Genomic DNA, 21,244 nt, shown 5'->3' with positions numbered 1-21,244 from the left:
TTACGTCATTAAGAGAATAAACTGACACTTTTCAAAGTCTGTGATTACAGCGCCACTCAGCGGTAAAAGGCAGCAAATACACATCCCAATTTTGCCGCCGCGGGAACGGCGGCGGTAAAAGTCTCATTCTGGTTGTCCACCATCTGTAGTAGATTACGGTGGTCATTTTGGGAATGATCCAGCTGCGTCTGTGTTCTTTAATTTGCACGTTCTCAGCAGATCACATTCAGAACTTTCCACTCCCATCGGTGCTGTTTTGGAATTGCGCTCTCGTGCTAATTTGTCCTGTTTAGTAAATCTGCCCCTTAGCATTCTCTGATCACTCTAACTGAAAGATGTTTGCTGTTACCAGTGTTTATCTCATCATTGGAATTACTGATGAAATTATTTATGTCACTGATAGTAAACACAAAACAAAAAATGCACATCATACAGTAGTAACAGTAACACACTGATCTTTTGGTATCTTTCTGTGTGGTATGAATTGGCCTTTACATCTTCACAAAATTATGTAAATGCACAAGTCAACCTGACCTAAATAACATGCTAGTCAGAATGTGTGAGTCACGCTGATAATGGCTCTTTCCGTAACAATGCGCTAAAAAACACGGACAATGTATAACGAAAGCACGAAGAATTTACACTATTGTAATTGACACAGCGATGAAATGAAATGGTTCACCGAAGCAGACACAGTGTACATTCCCACCAAGCTGAGGGGAGTGCATGCCTATTATGGCTTGTGACAAAAAGAAGCACCATGTGTCTATCATCCAGCAGCTCCGTGATGTCATTATGGAGGAGTGGAAGAGGATCCCATCAACAACCTGTGCAGCTCTGGTGAATTCCATGCCTAGGAGAGGATTAAGGCAGTGCTAGATAACAATGGTGCTCACACAATATATTGACACTTTGGATACAGTTTTGACATGTTCACTTAGGGTGTACTCACTTCTGTTGCCAGCTATTTTGACAATAATGGCTGTATGTTGAGTTTTTTTCAGAGGACAGTAAATATATACTGCTATGCAAGCAGAACATTGACTACTCTAAATATATCCAAGTTTAATTTCCATAGTATTGTCCCTTGAGAAGATATACTAAAATGTTTGCTGAGCCAGAGCTTTTAGTGCCGACGCCTCTCCAGCAGCGAGATAGTTTGCAAACGTCTGGTCAATTGGGGACATCGACACATAGCCATGTTCATGCATCCCCTCGACATCAGTGTAGTTTGCCCGCTGCTGACGATGGATACGTGCAGAATATGGGTTCTTCCACGCCTTCTTGATCTCAGTATGCAGATCAGGAAGGAATCCTGATCATATGAGGCGCATGCGCACGCGGCGACTCGCAGCTACACGTGTCGGTGTGCTTGTTTGTGTTTTGTCAGTTGTTTTGTTTTGTTTTTCTGCGTCTCAAAATAACCTTTTTCACTCAACACTGATGGACGCGGAGATTTGTTCTATACCCTACCAGAGAATGTCTAATAGGAAGAGAATTGGCACTCTCTGCTTACTTCCGGTTTCTGGACTGGCTGCAGTGACACGTCTCTGTCCATGCGGGGGCGCTCGCAGGCGAGTGCAGAATGAATGGAGGTCTATGGCGCTATACCCATCAAAATCCACTTTTCACAGGATATCATTTTTTGTCTAGTAATTTGAATGTTGTATTCGAAAGGAGATGCAAAGAAATTACACATTGCTGGGTGTTAGATTTTTTAGAGTCACTTATTTGCTTTAAAAAGTCTTTTAAAATGTCAATTACGTCATACACATCGTACGACCAGAGATACTGCTTTACGGCAATCCTTCAGTCACTTTGGTGCTTTCGTGCTCTGCACTTTCTTTTCTCTCGAGGCATCGATAACACAGCTGACAGGTAAATACACGTGCTAGAAGAGTTTTTGTTTTGTTTGTTTCTGGTCCCGCTTCGGATGCGACGATGCCATCAAGCGGTATCTCTGGTCGTAATCAGTCCTTCACTGACCAATCAGCGTTCATTAGCTGAATGCTAGCGTGTTACGGGCAACAACAACTCAGCCTGTAAGAAATCGAAAGGACATAAGTACTCGTTCATTCAATTTTCGACCTATAACCCATGTTGAACTTGCAAAACCTACAATAAAATTTGAGATTTCTCAACGGCAATCGGGTGAAAGAGACACATTTAGCCGTCTAGCCCCATAGACTCCCATTCAGTCTGCACTCGCCCGCGATCACCTCCAGTGGAATTCTAATGGAACTGCAACCAAGATCGATACAATGGGGCTAATAGGAAGTGCCAAGGCTCTCCGTAGACGGGCTCTGACCCTACTGAAAAACTGGAAAAGGAGAGGCTTGATGGAGAAAATGGGGATTATTGTTTTACTGACTTTAATCCACCTTAGTTTGTGTGTGTTTGAATCACCTCAGGAGTCGGTAAGAATCCAATATTCCCGGGAGTTTCTTTTACAATGGTACAAGCCTAACAACGTGAAACAACCCACGGGATTTGGCTATCCTGATTTGGGAAGTTTTCCACCTGTTGCTGTTGGACAAAAACAAAATCGCTCACGACAAAAGGATTCTACATTTAAAATTCGGAAGAGAGGACGGAAAGGAGGTGTTCGTCAAAAAATGAAAAAAACAAATTCTCTCTAAAATTCCTCTCCCTACAATTTTGTTAACAAATGTGCAGTCTCTACGTAAAAAGACGGATGAGCTTCAAGCTATGGTGAAGTTCCAGCATGACTTCAGGAATGTTTGCGTGATGGCGTCGGGATGAGACGGCAACCGGTAAAGCACAAGGAGGTGGGGTATGTCTGTATATAAGAGAAAGCTGGTGCAAATATGTGCACGTTAAGGGGAGAGTGTGCACGAAAGATATCGAGTTATTGACTGTGGCACTAAGACCTCAGTACTTGCCCCGGGAGTTTCCTCAGCTGTTCGTTACGGTAGTTTACATCCACCCCCGAGCAAATGAGGATAATGCGGTAAGGGAGATTGAACGTGTGTGGTTCATGAACTGCAATCTGCATCTCCCGACGCACCCCGTTTTATTCTGGGAGATTTTAATAAGTGTTCTTTGAAGAAATCACTGGGCCACTTTAATCAGTATGTAACTTGCCCAACACGTAAGGATTCAATTCTGGATTTGTGTTATGGGTCGATTAAAGGAGCTTACAAGTCATTCGGGAAACCACCTTTGGGAACCTCCGATCATAATATGGTTTTACTTGTCCCTAAACTGTTTGGAAAAGTAATTAAGACGAAAGTCTGGTCTGAAGATGCTACGTTACGTTTAAAAGGGTGTCTGGATTGTACAGATTGGACTGTTTTTATGGACTCTGGTTCAGACATTGATCAAGAAACAGATGAAATCTGTAGTTATGTGACATTTTGTGAGGACATATTAATACCTGTGAAATCGTTTAAGAAATTCCCAAACATTAAACCGTGGGTTACAAAATCACTCAAGATTCTTCTGTCAAAAAGAAATAGGGCTTTCAAAGAGGGAAATACTATAGAGCATTATATGCTAAAAAGAGAAATTAAGTGTGAAATAAAGAGGGCTAAAGCAGTTTATAAGGAAGATCTTGAGTTCAAATTGAAAAATGGAAATTTAAGTTCTGTTTGGGAGGGGATGCATTTAATTACAGGTCAGGATAGTAGGAAAATAAATAATAGAATTAGTTTGAACGGATTCAGTTCAGATGCAGCTTTATCACAGGATTTTAATGATTTTTATAAGAGATTTGATACGCATGATTTTAAATTAGAAATTGAGGATTTGAAAAATAAGTGTAGGATAAACAGAGATAATGTTGGTGTCCCTTTTGATGTAGGAGATGTGATAACAGTGTTTAAACAATGTAAAATCAGGAAGGCACCGGGGCCTGATAATATAGGGGGTCGTTTACTCAAGGAATGTGCTGAGCAGTTAGGACCAATATTTTATGACATTTTTGCCTGGTCCCTAAAAATACAAAAAGTACCTGCACGGTGGAAGCAGTCTACTCTGATTCCATTGGCAAAAAAGCAGAATGCACAGGTATTAGACGATTTTAGACCTGTGGCGCTTACATCCTTAGTGATGAAATGTTTAGAAAAATTAGTTAAGAGAGAAATCATGCCCAAGACTGAGAGTTCTCTAGACCCTCTTCAATTTGCGTACAGAAATAAGCGAGGCGTAGAGGATGCTGTCGCAACTCTCTTACATTTAGTATTCCAGCATTTAGAGAAGCCGAAAACTTTTGTTAAATTACTTTTTATCGATTTTTCATCTGCCTTCAATACCATTCAGCCACATATTTTAATTGATAAACTCATTGAAGAATTTGGGTTGGATTTTAATTTGGTAGGCTGGATTTTAGATTTCCTTGTGCAGAGAACACAGCGAGTCAAACTAAACGACTGTTATTCTGAATGGTTGGTGTCATCGACTGGGTCACCTCAAGGGTCTCCACCTCTCTCCCTTATTATTTATTTTGTACACTAATGCGTGTAAGAGTAGTTTTGGAAATAGGCACATCTTAAAATTTGCTGACGACTCTGTAATCGTTAGCTTATTGAGTGAGGAGGATTCTACGCATGGTCCTGTGGTTGAGGATTTTACTGTTTGGTGTCAGAATGCTTTTTTAAAACTTAATGTTCTGAAAACTAAAGAGATGACTATTGATTATAGATTGAAGGGGAAATCAATTGATGATAAGCAAATAAGTATTAATGGAGCGGGTATCCAGAGTGTTGAACAGTACAAGTATTTGGGTACTGTATTAGATTGTAAATTGACGTTTTCCGCAAATGGGTCAATGACGTGGTGTGTCAATTCTGGTGTCCCAAGCATATTCATAATATAAAATGTATACATTTTTAAATGCACTTCATTAAGTGACTCAACTTCCCCCTCTTTAATTACTCATGTGAGAATTCATTATAAATAATTAATCTTTAAGGAACTATTGAGCTCAAAAGTCTCAAAATGTAATTCCGGGTAACTGTCCTGGCTTAAAATCTGAATACAAAAATACAACAAAAATAAAAAAAATATAAATAAAAGTATTTAAAATCTACTTGGGCATAATTGTATTGATGTTTTCAATGATTCCTACAAATATAGTGATAATACTAAGCTTATTGACATTTTTATGACAGAACGACTTTTGTCCCCAAATTGTGATTTCTCTAATGACTCTAATGTCAGTCCTGGATAACAGACATCAATGACCATTTTGGACCATAATGCATTTTGGTATGTCATGTGACATAATATTGTATCAAAAAGAAGACCCTGAAGGAGCACTAGAACATGTGCAAAGGTCAGGAAGCGTCTCTTAAAATGTCGATATTTTGATATTTCGGTCACTGGTGCACTTTGTAGCAATATCATGTGACCTTTTGGATAACACTAATAAAACATTTATAATGATTTTATATTAAAAAACGTAATCGGTTACTAACGTAACCTCGGTTCTCTCTAGAAGAGGGAACGAGTATTGCGTAAGTTAGCTTACGCTACGGGTAAAGTCATCTTTTCTCGAGATATGAAGCCAAAAAATTATCCTTAATTTTTATTCATTGTCAACGCAGTGCAGCAGCTAGCAGACCTAGAGCAGGCTATCTAGCGCGCTCATTGGCTGCTCCGCGGCAACTGCAGCAGCCTACCAGTGAGCCTGGCGTGACGTCACGCCCTCACGCGTCACAGCCCGCCAGAATGGGAGTGGCTTAGCGTATAAAAGGAAGGCTCGGAGGCTGATACCCTGGTTTTCGTCGACTGAAGCGACAAGAGCTCGTGGCGCGAGCACGGCGGGTTACGCAATACTCGTTCCCTCTTCTAGAGAGAACCGAGGTTACGTTAGTAACCGATTACGTTCTCTTACGAGAGGTTCTCTCGTATTGCGTAAGTTAGCTTACGCTACGGGAACCCCTTTTCAACGCCGTGCGCGCCCAGCATCCACTACATGAGTCCCAGGGGAAACCCGGGGAACACTGATAAGTGGGAAACAGGTGGCCGACAGTTTATTAGTGGGCCAGCACATGTTCATAAGCACACATTAGGGGGTGCAGAGCGGCTCGGCCGGTCTATACTGACATAACCCTTTCTAGTGCAGCTCAACCAGGAGAGCTAAACCGAGTGAGTAGCCCGCGCACAAAAGTGTGGGCAGGACATACACACGACTCAGACTGATAAAAGTTTAGCCTGCAGGGCGGGGACTTCCAGGTTATAAAACCTAACAAATGTAGAGGGGGAGGCCCAGCCTGCCGCTGTACAAATGTCATGAATGGAAATCCCGCTGGACCAAGCCCACGATGAGGCCATGCCTCTGGTGGAATGAGCCCGGATGCCCAAGGGGCACTGCAGGTTTCTGGACGCATAAGCTGCCGCGATAGCGTCCACTATCCATCTGGACAGACTGTGTTTCGAGGCGGCGAGACCCTTGGTGCGCCCTCCAAACGAAACGAAAAGCTGCTCCGAGCGCCTGAAAGCGGCGGAGCGCGTGACGTAATTCCTCAGGGCCCTGACAGGATAGGGTTGGGTATCGTTTAAATTTGAACGATTCCGAGTCCGATTCCGATTCCTTGTTTCGATTCCGGTTCCCAACGATTCTCGATTCCGATTCTTTTAAGAGGCAGGGTCAAAAAAAGTTTAAGATATTTTAAATGAGCTTAGCTAACCAACGGTCTTTCTGAAGAAAATAATCTGACCTTCTCCATCAATTTGAATTCTATGAACATTTTACTTTTTATTAACTTTACTATGAATTTCTCACAGGGCTGTTTTCAACTACAATATAAATATCAAATCTATGAACTTGAATATTATATAAATATTATTAATTATGAATATATTTTCACAGGGGTACACTTTCCTCAAGAGAGCTTTATTTTTGAAAACCTCACAAACATTTACACATGACAGTGTATGATACTGCAGGTACTTAAACATTACCTTGCTCCCACTGATGGGCTAACCTGGTGCAGAATAGAAAAACTATTAGAGACAACTTTTAAAACTCAGTCCAGATTAGCAGCAGGTATATTATAAAATTAGGAACAGTTCTTGTTCAAGAAAATTATCATATCCGCTTTCTCAGGCAGGATGCGTGAGCGTTCTGGACAAATTGTATCTCCTGCTGTGGAGAAAACACGTTCGCTCGGAGTAGATGACGCTTGAACACATAAATGAGAGAAAGCGAGATTCGACAGCAAAGGATAAGTCTTTTGTTGGTTCCACCACCATGCAGCAGGGTCCTCAGACATAAGGACCAGTGGAACTTCCTTGTATATCTGCAGCTCTCTCTCCACTTGTTTCTTGATGGACATGGAGCTCTGCTGTGACACTATGTTCTGTGCCTCTTCCTCAGCAAACAGTTCCTCCAGTGGAGTCTTCCTGGGCAGTTTGCAGGGAGGCTGTTGCTAAAAAACAAAACAAAAGGTTCATCAGTATTATTTATCACAAAAAAAAGGGAAAACCTCCATTAAAGGCATGATCATTATTTAAATTGAAAACCTATAAAGTATCAGCTATTGTACACTTACACTCTCCTGCTCATCCTCATTCTCAGACTGCATGGTGTCCCCATCAGCTCCACCGTCTTCCTCTGTTGACTACAAAGAACATAATTAGCATTTTGATTTTAATAGCTGAAAATGACAGTTGTGTGCATGAATGACATTTCACCTTTTCAATCAGATTTCTCTGGATCTGGTCCCAGATGGTGTCATCATCATCCAATTTATGTTTAAAGCGTGGATCCAACGCAGTGGCCACTTGGAGAAAGTTCCTGATCTCATCATTCTGCAAAACACGTGTTCTTTAAATGTTTTAACAAGCCACAGGATATTTCTATTCTAGAACAATTTCTTTCCAGGTGCCCTGCCTCAGTCACTTACCTGGTAGCGCTTAGATAGGTTTGCCCAAACCTGCTTTTTAAGACTTGACACAAAGACTGTGTCTCCCTCTTTTACAGCCAGGTGTGCCTCAAGCTTTTTCAGGATAGGCAGAATCTGTCCGCATGTGGGACTTTTTTCGGAGGACACGCAGAGTGTTGAGGTGTAGAGCACCTTCATCAGGTTGATGAAGTCTTCAGCTTTCCTAAAATCCTCCAAGTCTGTATGTTAAAGAATTAAGAACACATAGATTGGAGTAATACAAATATTATATTTTTTTCTTAACAAAACACCTAACATATGCACTCCCTAGCAGATTTAGCACATTCACTAATACTGTTCTTTGAATTCGTATTCTGTGTGTACTGGCATTTTTTGTCTGAACTTTTCTATCTATCTCTACCTGTCCCTATCCATATTTTTTCTCAGCCGTTGATCCAAGCTGGCTGCCTGAATTGCAGGGTACTGCTCTGTGAATCTCTCCAGCATTAGGTACAGAGAGTTCCACCGTGTTCTCACGTCAAGAATGAGTGAGTGTTGGGGCAGCTCTGACAAAAACAATAACATCAATTTTTTAAGTCATATAACAGATGCTTTTTCATTCTAGGAGACAAACAATACTTTTGTACAATTGTATTCAAATACTGTAGTACTGCAGAGCTCATAAATAATAATAAGATAGATCAGACATATAAAGTCATTACGTGTCACTGTCAATGCACAAGAGTTAAATAAAGTGAACTTTGACTTACGTAGAAGTTGTTGCTTCTCTTTGAGAACCACCTTGGCCATTGAGCACCTCTTCAACCACACAACAATGGTTCGGACCTTGGCCACCCACTGACTCACTGAATTTAGGGAGTATAGACTTTGTGCTGCTAAATTAAGTGTATGGGTGAAACAGCACAGTTTTACAAATTGCAGGCGCTTAATAGCCACATCCATGTTGGCAGCATTATCTACGGTGACTGCTACAATTTTATCAGATATGCCAAACTCTGACAGAACATCACTAATTTCCTCTGCAACAACACAACCGGTCTGTGCTTTGTACACAGCCTTTGTTTTTAGCACTTTTTGCTGCATTTTGCCCTCTTCTATGTAGTGTGCTGTGATGGTGAGGTAGTGGTCCTGTGTGATGCTACTCCAGCCATCACATGTGAGTGCAACAGCGCTGACTTCACTGAGCTCTGTAATAATGTTTGACTTCTCAACCTTGTACCACGATGGGATTAATGTGTTTGAAATGTAATCCCTGGAAGGTGGTGTGTATTTTGGGTTTAGAGTTTTCACCATGTCCCTGCAAACATAAACAAACATGTTATGAAACGCGACCCTAGCTCAGTATCAATTAGCTTAGCTCTATCGTTATTGCTTAACTAACCTAAATGTTGGTGATTCCACCTCTGAAAAGGGATGCAGCCTTTTCACAATGTGTGCAGTGACCTTTCTGTGGCACTCTTCCTTTTGTTGCACTGACATCTTCCCCCTTGCCGCTATGGTGAACGGAGTAACGTTAGGCTCAGCACATCGCGGAGTACTGGAGTCATCAGCCTGGCTAACTGTAGCAATCTCAGGTTGTAAATTGTCTATGAAAAAATACGTGGGCTAATTTGTTAGCTGCCTCAATGTTGGCGCAAGAGTCAAGACATATTATTTTTTGTATGTATTGTTTTACTTACCGGATTCGGACTGCAGTGTAGTCACTGTGGTGCCAGGCTGGGGGTCGGAGCCAGAGGAAGAGGCAGCGGAGGACGGTCTGCGCAGCGCGTCAAATACAGGGCACACATTTACTTGCACTCCATGACCTCGGAGGTGCTTTATCATGTTTGACGTGCACCCTCCTATGCACGAAACAATCTTGCTGCAAATGTTGCATTTTGCCGAGATTTCGTTTTGTTTCGAAAAGTGAAGCCACACTTTGGACCGCCGATGCACGCTGTCCATGTTCGATCGCTCGTTATACCAAAACTTCCGGTGGACGCTTCTTCGTTGGTGTTCAGCGGTTTCTTCTTCCGGTCGGCGCCGGGCGGACTGTGAATCGAAACTTTTTTTTCTCTTTCTTTTAAGCTTTAGGAATCGAAACTAGGAATCGAAATTAAAACTTTTGAACGATACCGGGAAAATCGCAAAGCTAGTCCCGGTTCCAATCGATACTCGATACTCGATACCCAACCCTAAGGAGGTTACTATCAACCTCGCTGCCGGATGCCGGTAGGGCTGAGAGGGAAATGACCTGCGCTCTGAAAGGAGTGCCCATCACCTTGGGGACGTAACCATGTCTCGGTTTGAGAATGACTATTGAGTCATAAGGTCCGAACTCAAGTCACCCACGCGTTTAACTGAAGACAGAGCTATCAGAAAAACGGTTTTGAAAGTGAGGTATTTCAGATCCACAGTGTCAAAGGTTCGAAGGGATAAGCTTTCAGGGCCTCTAGGACCAAAGACAAATCCCAGATCGGAACCGAGGGGGGCCGCGGGGGATTCATCCTCCTGGCTCCTTTAAGGAAGCGGATGATGAATTCATTCCTTCCTAATGCGCGGCCGCGCGCCGAGTCGGCGAACGCTGCAATAGCCGCAACATAGACTTTGAGCGTGGAGGGGGCCTGCCCGCGTCCAGCAGCTCCTGAAGGAACCACAAAACCCACGAAATCCCACACGCTTGTGGGTTTAAATTTTTCCCCGTGCACCACTTGTGAAACACAGACCATTTTGACGCGTAGAGCCGTCTCGTAGAGGGGGCTCTAGACTGCGTGATCGTGTTCACGACCCCTTTTGGCGAATCAACGAGTATCCGTTGATTCTCCACGCATGCAGAGACCAGCGCTCTGGATGGGGATGCCAGATCGAACCGCGGGCTTGAGAGAGAAGGTCTCTCCTCACCGGAATCGGCCATGGGGCTGAGTCTGCCAGCCGCATTAATTCCGGGAACCATGTCTGGTTCTCCCAGTGCGGGGCTATGAGGAGCACTGAGTGGCGCTTTTCTCTGATCCTCCCGATCACCTGGGGTAACAGCGAGATCGGGGGAAAAAGCGTACAGCGGGAGGCTGGGCCAGGCTTGGGCCAGCGCGTCCTCGCTCTTCGAGAAGAATATCGGGCAGTGGGCGTTGTCGTCTGCTGCAAAGAGGTCGACTTTCGCTCTGCCGAACAGGTGCCATAGAAGCTGGACTGTCTGGTGGTGCAGAGACCATTCCCCGGGGGGAACGTTGTCTCTGGACAGTCTGTCTGGGCCGACGTTCAGGTGACCGGGCACATGCGCGGCTCTCAGCGAGCGCAGCGAGCCCTGAGCCCAAACGAGGAGGCGTTCCGCCAGTGCGCAGAGGATTTTGGATCTGATCCCGCCCTGACGGTTTACGTAGGACACCACTGACATGTTGTCTGTGCGAGCTAGTACATGGTGTCCTCGCAGGTATGGGAGAAAATGTTTCAGTGCATTCTCGACCGCTAGCATCTCCAGACAGTTTATGTGAAGGCATTTCTCCCGGTCTGACCAGAGGCCATAGACAGGTCTGCCCTCGAGAAACGCTCCCCAACCTAGGTTGGAGGCGTCTGTCGAGATCGTTTTCCGGTGCGAGATAACTCCCACTGTAACTCCCCGTTGGTACCATTCGGCCGCCAGCCAGGGCTGCAGGGCTGAGACGCAGCCCTGATTCACACTGACTCGCGAGCCGCCGGCAATCCACGCTCTGCGGGGCGCTCTCGCTTTCAGCCAGCGCTGAAGCGGGCGCATGCGCAGTAGGCCCAGCTGAAGCACCGCTGCAGCTGAAGCCATGTGGCCCAACATCCTCTGAAATGCTTTCAGGGGGAAACACCTGCCTTACTGAAAAGACGCGGCGAGATGTCGAATACGGCGCGCATGCTGTGTCGACAGTCTGGCCGTCATAGCCACCGAGTCCAGCTCTATTCCCAAAAAAGAGATCGACTGACTGGGTATTAATGAGCTCTTGGTCCAGTTGACCGAGAGACCCAAGCTTTTCAGATGGCTGAGTAGCGCTAGTCTGTGGGATAGGAGTTCTTCCTCTGACTGCGCTAGAATCAACCAGTCGTCCAAATAGTTCAGAATTCGCATGCCCTGTGTTCTCAGGGGAGCGAGGGCCGAGTCCATGCACTTCGTGAACGTACGGGGTGCTAAGGACAGGCCGAACGGGAGGACGGTGTATTGATATACCTGGCCGTCGAAGGCGAATCTCAAGAATGGCCTGTGACGGGGTATAATCTGAATCTGAAAGTATGCGTCTTTCAGAACGAGAGAAATAAACCAGTCCCTCGGGCGGATTTGCGCGAGGATTTGTCTGGTTGTGAGCATTTTGAACGGCCGTCTCATGAGAGCTTTGTTCAAATATCTCAGATCTAATATGGGTCTGAGAGCTCCGTCCTTCTTGGGAACGAGGAAATAGCGGCTGTAAAAGCCTGTCTCGGTCAGAGAAGGATGCACTCGTTCTATCGCCCCCTTGCGCAATAGTTTCGCTATGTCTGTATGAAGCAGATGGGCTGCTTCTGTATTCACTCTCGTCTCGGTCCGTGCTCGAAAGCGCGGGGGACGGCGAGCGAACTGCAGCGAATAGCCCCGTTTCACAATGTTCAGCACCCATTCTGACACGCCCGGGATAGCTTCCCACGCTTCCGCATGCATAGCTAGGGGTCGAATGGCCTCTGGGTCCCGGCCGCTGCACTGCGCGGGATAGGGAACTCGTAGCAGAGGAATTTGCGCGGTGCGCGCGCTGTCGATGCTGGGGAACGGGAGCTCGCTGATAGCGATAACTGGCTGGACTGCACTCAATGACTCGGTCACTTGGGACGGAGAACGTTTTGCAGTGAGAAACCCGTGACGCGAGAGCGGCGTGGGTGTTAATGTGTTTATCAGTAAGTGTGAGCGCTCGTGGGCGGGCACAGGGCTTTCATTCATAACATGGCCAGTGTTGGGGAGCTTTATGTGATCTAACCCCCGGGGCAGCTGTGTGACAGAGCGGGCAGTGGGTAGGTGTGAGCACTGACTCGTGGGCACAATTCCTACGCTTATCACTCGAGCGGCGCGTGCCCGCTTTGTGAGAGTGAGCTCTGTGAGAGACACAGGGGAGATCGTGCTTGTGTGTAGGGGTGAGCACTAGGGCTGTGGGCACATTTCCTACACATTTCACACCGTCGGCGTGAGCCGAATAACCAGAATTAATACTCTTTTTCAGATTTCTCTGGGTCGCTGCGCGAACGGCGTTTGTGTGCAGGCGAGCGAGTTGTGTAACTGACTCGTTGGCTGCAAAATACACATCTGCAGTCGCCTTTTTAGGTGACTGACAGCGCAAAATGCTTTGAAGGCTCAAATGTTTAGACCCTCATAGTTACTCAAACACCATAATGTGAGCGGGAGGGTGCGAGGGGCGGGTTCACTCTGCATGTGAGAAGCTGGCCGCGAGCTCGGCATAAAACACTTTTGCCGCCAGAGCCGGACTCGAACGCGGGTCTCTGGTGCGAAAGCCTGAGATTCTGCCACTGAGCCACAGGGGGAGAATACATAGGCTATCGGTTCGCGCGAGCATATTATAGAGCGTCGTCATGTTTCGTGTCGGCGTTAGTTTGCAGGCGTGCGTGCATTGTAACAGGCTCGTTTACTGCAATATTAATATTTCCAGCCGCCTGAACTCAGAGGGGACTGAGAAATGTGTGAGGATTGGAGATTGGCCTGGCCTCAGCGGGGCTACAATTACTCTCTCCTACTTTCGCCGGAGAGTGAGGCACGCGGGGTGCTGAACATTGCTCGTGACCGTCCGCTCTAACATCCCTTGAGAACGGCGCAGTTTGCGCGGCACAAGCAAAGGGAGAGAGCGCGGGAAGCGGGGCGAGTAGTCAGAGAGCGTCATGTTTTGCAGGCGTGCGTGTATAATAAACAGGCTCGTTTACTGCAGTATTGATATTACCAGTCGCCTGAACTTGGGAGGGGACTGAGAACTATGTGAGACATGGCGGTCAGTCAAGCCTCGGCGGGACTCACACACTCTCGTTTCTCCTTTCGCCGGTGAGTGACGGGCGCGGGGGCGGTAGCTTTCTTGTAACGTAAAGAAAAACTAGCCCCGTGATCGTCCGCTTCTGCGATCCCTTGTGAGCGGCACGGTGTGCGTGGCTCGAGCAGAGGGAGAGAGCGCGGGAAGAGGGGCGAGTAGCCAGAGAGCGTCATCATGTTTTGCAGGCGTGCATGTACTGTGTAACAGGCTCGTTTACTGCAGTATTGATATTTCCAGTAGCCTGAACTTAGGGGACTGAGAAATATGTGTGAATGGATGTGAACACTCTTTTCTCCTTTCGCCGGGAGACGGGCGCGGGGTAGCTTTCTTGTAACGTAAAGAAAAACTAGCCCCGTGATCGTCCGCTTCTGCGATCCCTTGTGAGCGGCACAGTCTGCGCGGCTCGAGCAGAGGGAGAGAGCGTGGGAAGAGGGGCGAGTAGCCAGAGAGCATCATTATGTTTTGCAGGCGTGCGTGTACTGTGTAACAGGCTCGTTTACTGCAGTATTGATATTTCCAGTAGCCTGAACTTAGGGGACTGAGAAATATGTGTGAATGGATGTGTAACACTCTTTTCTCCTTTCGCCGGGAGACGGGCGCGGGGGGCGGGGTAGCTTTCTTGTAACGTAAAGAAAAACTAGCCCCGTGACCGTACGCTTCTGCAATCCCTTGTGAGCGGCGCAATTTGCGCGACTCGAACAGAGGGAGAGAGCGAGCCCCGTAATCGTCCGCATCTCTGACATCCCTTGTGAACGGCGCAGTTGCGCGGCTCGAACAGAGGGAGAGAGAGAGCGGGGAGAGGTGCGAGGCATTTGAAACAACGCCTCGTAGGAAATTTCTCTTTTAGAAGCGAGAGTATGTGTCGCAGCGGTGAACACACACAGCAGTAAAAGGATATGACGCCGGATAGCGTAGCAGGCACGGATGGCTGAAGGCGGCGAAGACGGCCGGCTTCCTCAGACGCTTTCCTAGGCTTGCAGGCGCTGGTTTCAACGGCGGCGGCTTCTCTCAGAGTGCAGCGATGCGGAGAGCTTCGCTGAAGAGACGAAAATCAGGGTATCAGCCTCCGAGCCTTCCTTTTATACGCTAAGCCACTCCCATTCTGGCGGGCTGTGACGCGTGAGGGCGCAACGTCACGCCAGGCTCACTGGTAGGCTGCTGCAGTTGCCGCGGAGCAGCCAATGAGCGCGCTAGATAGCCTGCTCTAGGTCTGCTAGCTGCTGCACTGCGTTGACAATGAATAAAAATTAAGGATAATTTTTTGGCTTCATATCTCGAGAAAAGATGACTTTGCCCGTAGCGTAAGCTAACTTACGCAATACGAGAGAACCTCTCGTAAGAGAACGATCTATTTGATCTAAAAGGTTACCTTAAGTGATGATAGCTAAGTTGTAGTTTTCCATAGGTGGTTAAGTTAGTGCCTGATTATAAAGAAAAAATATTGGTTTTTGTCATTCCTGGATAACAACATGTCATTCTTGTATAACAAAAAACCTCTGTTAGCCAGGACATGTCATCCGTTATCCAGAATGACATATGCACAACAATCTAGTTTTTAATTAACATTTGTAAACTTTTAGGCAAAGTTATTATTGTTATATTATTAACATTAACATTATTTACATAATTGTATGTTTTTTTGCCATATTTTAGCTGTCATTCATCTTGATTTCATATGATTCAATGAGTCACATGGGTCATTATCAATGAATTTAACTTTTTTAAATCATTAAAAACTTGTCAGTGTCTCTTACTTTGTTTCAAGTTTGAGTGTTGGAAAGGAAAAAATGATACTGAGGATGGTTTTTTATGGTAATCCTGAAAAATATTGCAGAATGTCCTTCCGTCTAACGTCATTCCGGCTAACAATGACACAGGCAATTCATTTAACCCATATTTGTGTGTTAGATTACACAATTCAGTTTTTTGTTGAGTTAATGATAAAACAAGTCTTATTTACTTTATTGGAAAACATTTTTAAACATTTTCCAGCTTTTTTTTAAATTTGGTTCTGAATTTTGAGTTATCAGCAGCCAAAACTGAGCCCATGTCTATATGAAATCCCAAATTGATTATATTAATTGTGATTAAAATGTAGTTTTACGAGCACTAGTTGTACTGATATCCATAATTGGAGCTCAACAAACATTTGTATATGCCAACAATGGTAGAAATGTAATTAATTTAAAAATTCATTACGTTACCCAGGAATGACATTTTCATGGGGAAAAAGATCTGATTCACCCAAAAAAGTGGTTAATTACATTCTTGAAATGTGTACATGTCATTGCATTACATACACAACACTCTAATAAGTATAGAAAGTCCTAAAATTAGACATTTTTTGGCAGTTTTATTTTTTTTCCACATCTTAATCCTTATCCGTCATTCACCCAAATACTGATGCTTTATGTAAGAAGGGGCAGCAAAGATTGTATTGCTTACGGAAACTGAGGTCATTTAATGTGGATAAAACATTGATGTGCATGTTTTATAGATCCTATATTGAGTCATTTTTATCCTTTTCATTGTTGTGCTGGTTCAACTCTCTGAATGTGAAAAATAAAAACCGTATTGAGAGGATGGTAAATCAGGGAAACAAAATAACAGGGAGGCAGCAGATGACTATGGCTCAGTTATACCATAGACAGGCTTTGGGTAAAGCCGAGAACATTTTGTTAGATGATTCTCACCCCTTGTATTCTGAGTTCCATCTTCTCCCGTCTGGTAGCCGGTATAGAACTCCGCTTAGTAAAACTAATCGGTTTAAAAATTCATTTGTCCCCTCAGCTGTAAAGTTTTTAAATTCTAGGTAAATGTATTTATTGGGTACCTTTTTTTTCTCCTATTTTCGTGTATGTGTGTGACACTGTTTTATGTGTATGCTTGTTTGCTGCAACCAAATTGCCTTCGGGAAATGAATAAAGATGAACTGAACTGAACTGGAATGGAAGGCTCACGGGAGCTGGGGAGTTATGGTCAGAAAGGAACCGCTCATCCAGCCTGCCGCAAACAAGTCCTTACTTCACACGCTCCCACGGCAGCTGAAGCACGCTCCATAACACCCAACAGCTCATCATACGCAGGGCAGGGAGGCTGTGAGGGTTCAGGTTGTACCTTTTCTTCACCCTCTCTCAAACTGATTGGCGAGCTCCATCTGTGAACCCCATGATCCGAGTCTCCGCAGTGCCTCAGCACGAGCGGGACCCGAACCACTGGGCCCAGATGCCTGTCCCTCTTCCCTCGAGAAGAGGGCCAGACGAGAGCAGAGTTTTCTAAGTGGAAAACTCTCACATTCTGCACAATCAGATCCCTCAAGAGCTGATTGTGCGTGCTCTTCACCCAAACACTAAATGCACAAGTCGTGTGTCATTTGGTGTCAGAAACGAGATACGGATCCACACACTTCTTGAAACGCGGCTTGTTTTCACTTGCCATAATTCTTACCTTTTTCAGGTAATTGTAAATCAGACAAAACAGTCCCTGAAGATGAAAAGAGGATGACATGTTCTCTAGGCGCCCCTTTTATATTCTGTATGATTGCTAATAGTGTAATGTTGCACAGCTGTTTTTAACCTTGTTTTACCCCTAAGCAAAGAATGAAGAAATACTTTGCTCTGAGTATATTGGCACCTTTAGACCTGAGGTAGTTTGCAAACACAGTTTAAGGATTTTGCTCATCTCTTCTAGGAGGAACAGTACAAGGCTTGATCTCCGATCTTTTGGGAAAGCGAGCTCCTGTGTTAGTAGTCAGTTTGCTGCTGGCCATGGGAGCATTAGTGGGATACAGCCGTAAGTTTAGAGAAGACTAATTCATATTGTCTTGAGAATCTGAGTACCATTTCTGTCACTTTCTTTTATTGCTTAATTTGAGAAATGACAGCTGAATAAATGTTTTTTTGTAACTTTTTTATTTCTTTCAATGCTTGTTCAGACTCCCCAAATGACCAGATAGTGAATGGAGCTCTTCTAGCAACAACAGGTGACACATTATAATATACTGAAACAATTTTTAATTATTTAATTTTTAACTATTAAATAAAAAAATTAAAGCTCAGTCAACAGTTATTCCTCCTCCTTATCTAAGAATGTATTAACATTGAATATTTCGGGATCATTTTATTTCAGGTTTCCTTATTGGAGGCCCATCAAACATGATCAGTTCAGCAATCTCTGCAGATTTGGGCCGACAGGAGGCGCTGCAGAACAGTCAACAGGCTCTGGCCACAGTCACAGGAATCGTGGACGGCACAGGCAGCATTGGAGCTGCGGCGGGACAGGTAATGCATCTTCTAAAGGCATTCTTTAAATTGTTCTCTTTGGTTTTAGACCATTAACTTAGAGGTGTCAAACCTCAGATTATTATAGAAGTTTAAAGTCAAGTCAGGTCACCTTTATTTATATATAGCGCTTTTTATAATACAGATTGCATCAATGCAACTTCACAGTGATAACATGAAAATAATACAACAAAGTTTGTTTCTAGAAGAAAATTGCGTCATCGTCCACCCTAAGTAAGGCAGATCAATAATATTGTTGAATATTAAATGTCCCCAACTAAGCAAGCCAAAAGCCAGGGCAACAGTGGCAAGGAACCAAAACTCCATCAGGTGACAGAATGGAGAAAAAAACCTTGGGAGAACCCAGGCTCAGTCGAGGGCCAGTTCTCTTCTGGCCAACGAGCGAACAGTGTATGATTATGATCCAGGCAGCATTACAGGTCAGAAGTCAGATTGGTTGTGTCGATGAGGCCTTCACAGGGCTGATGAGGCTGGCACTTCAGGGATGTGTCATGGATGGGTCCAGGTGCAGGTAGGGCTGTGACGGTATGGGATTTTTTCTTACCACGGTAAAGAAGCAACAAATCTCGCGGTTTGGCGGTTAACCGACACCCCCCCCCCCCCCCCCCCCCCCCCCCCCCAAAAAATAAAAAAATCACCCGCAGCCGCGTCACACACTGCAGACGCGATCAAGAACGCATGTAGCTTGTAAATGACAATGGAATAACATAAAGCAGTATTATTTATTAACAAATAAACAAATTAACATTTATATTAAATTGTAAATATTAATAATTAACTAATTAGGTAGGCTTAAGGCCGGCGACACACTGGCTGCGTGGTGTGAGTGTGGCGTTTCTGTTGCGTGTCAGCTGCGTGGCTTTTTCCATGTCTTTGCACATCAGAAACAGCGCTGCTGCTGCTAGGTGACATATAAGCCTCATTGGTGATATATTCGACATATGGGGAGAGAGTTGTGGAAGGCCTATACTTAATGTTAAACATAAATATATAGCAGCAAATACAGCGTCGGCAGTATTGACGGCAAAATAGGCTACAGAATATTTCGTTCTGTATTGACAGGTGCAATATTTGAAAAATCGATAATATATTTTTTTTATTACATTTATATCTGCATTTATGTCAAAACCTAAACTTTCAAACATCAAAATGTAATTTATTAATATGTATTCATGTCAAAATGACATACAAACATCTTTTCCTATTCTATTTTACCAGGAAACGTTTCCAACAGGCTTGCGTGAAAAATAGGCGTCGGTTCTATTTCTAGCATGCACGCGTTTTCCGCGCGGCTCGTGCCGCAACTGAGACGCGCGTCTCACGCAGGCAGTGTGCAAGCTCTAACCTGTTAACATGGGAGCCGAAATAAAAACGGACACGCCACACAGCCAGTGTGGCGGCCGACCTAAGGTAGGTGTGCTGCACTTAAGTCCAGCAAACGCCACAGGATGGTTAATTTTTCTAAGATGTGGTCTTAAGTTAGTGGTATTTCCTCGCGAGACGGATACTTTTGTGCGACAAATACGGCATATTGCCTTGTCCAAAGACACAGTATTTGGCTTAGACACTAGATTCGTGGCTATTTTTTTAATAATGTCACTCAGCTAGCGCCGTCAACTGTTATTGCCTATACCACATAAGAGAGATCGCTACTTGCAATTAAAATCTAACACCAACTGTTTACGTTATGCTTGTCTTTTATGCCTGTGTTTGTTTGTATTTAATTGAACATTATCTGTAAACATCACAAGTACTGAAACCTAGCAGTTAATTAATAATAATCAGACACACACAAAAAATAAATCCCCCATATGTTTAACGGACTGTCCCTCCTTTGCGCAGGAAGCGTTTTTTTTTTTCTCCAGAAGCCCTTGAACACGGGATTCGCAGAATACAGTAAATTATAAGCAAATATGAATGTGTTTATAGTTCATATTACACACCATATGCACTCCTTTAACTTTCAGCAAAAAGAAAAGAAAAGAAAAGTGCGGTGATGACCTCACACCGCGGTAGGCATCTCATTAACGTGATATTGCGGTGATGCGGTTATCGTCACACCCCTAGGTGCAGGTCCACCATCTGATCTGGATACAGACGGGATCCATCTGACTTCAGTAAACAGGGAGGGACTGGTTGACACTTCAGGACTGTGTTGTCATCGTGTCCAGGCGCAGGTCCTTCCTCGGATCTGGATCCGGCGGACTGCGGTAAACCTCGGATAAACAGAGAGACTAATATTAGTGTAGAGGCCATCCTTCTTATGATGTAACAAGTACATCAGGATTTATGGAGAGTGTTCCCGGTTCCGGCTGACCTAAACTATGCAGCCTAACATTGAGAATTATAGAAGTCTATAATGTGTTACGTGTATGCTAGGTCAAAGAGATGTGTTTTTAGTCTAGATTTGAACGGACCGAGTGTGTCTGCTTCCCAGACAATGTTAGGAAGATTGTTTCAAAGTTTTGGTGCTAAATAGGAAAAGGATTTACCGCCAGCAGTCGATTTTGATATTCTAGGTATTATCAACTGGCCGGAATTTTGAGATCGCAATAAACAGAATCTCTGTTTTTTCAGAATTAAGTTGTAGGACAGGGGTCGGCAAGTAACTTTGGCCGCGGGCCAATATTTTTTTTAGCCAGTAGATGGCGGGCCAGCTACACGGAGTAGGCCTATGGATACAAATTAAATACTCTTATATAGGCCTATAATTGTGGAATATGATGTGTCCGTCACGTCCGTGGATCATTCATTCAATCTTTTTTTTTCAAATTAAAACCAAAAATAAAAAGAGGAAAACGACTTGTTTTTCCATTATTTATTTCCTGAACTGAAATGAAATGGAAAAAAACGAATATAAGGACGGGTTTTCTGATTTTCTGATTGTGCTCAGATCAAAAATAGAAAATATGAATTACTGGATTAGACAAATTTTAATTTTAATTTTTAATTATTTCATTTAACACCTTATGCATATATCAAGGAAATCATTTTAAACAGATCAAGTACTATTGTGGTAACAGATTACAGCCATTTTAATAAAAGTGTGAATAGCAATCATGCCTCATTCCGTACAGTC

General features: G+C 44.3%; 1 protein-coding gene across 2 annotated transcripts in view; it reads left to right on the top strand.

The window, feature by feature from the left end:
• Nucleotides 1-21,244, top strand: part of slc37a3 (solute carrier family 37 member 3) — a 51,798-nt gene that overhangs the window by 16,189 nt on the left and 14,365 nt on the right. For both annotated transcript variants that reach the window (XM_082167435.1, XM_082167436.1), the window contains exons 10-12: nucleotides 17,555-17,656; nucleotides 17,799-17,846; nucleotides 17,993-18,144. In XM_082167435.1, the coding sequence (XP_082023561.1) occupies nucleotides 17,555-17,656; nucleotides 17,799-17,846; nucleotides 17,993-18,144 (302 nt within the window). The remainder of the gene's footprint in view (nucleotides 1-17,554; nucleotides 17,657-17,798; nucleotides 17,847-17,992; nucleotides 18,145-21,244) is intronic.

Source organism: Leuciscus leuciscus (assembly GCF_965113295.1).
Source record: "Leuciscus leuciscus genome assembly, chromosome: 4".
NCBI classification, from domain to species: Eukaryota; Metazoa; Chordata; class Actinopteri; order Cypriniformes; family Leuciscidae; genus Leuciscus; species Leuciscus leuciscus.
This window is presented reverse-complemented; position numbering and strand designations above follow the sequence as displayed.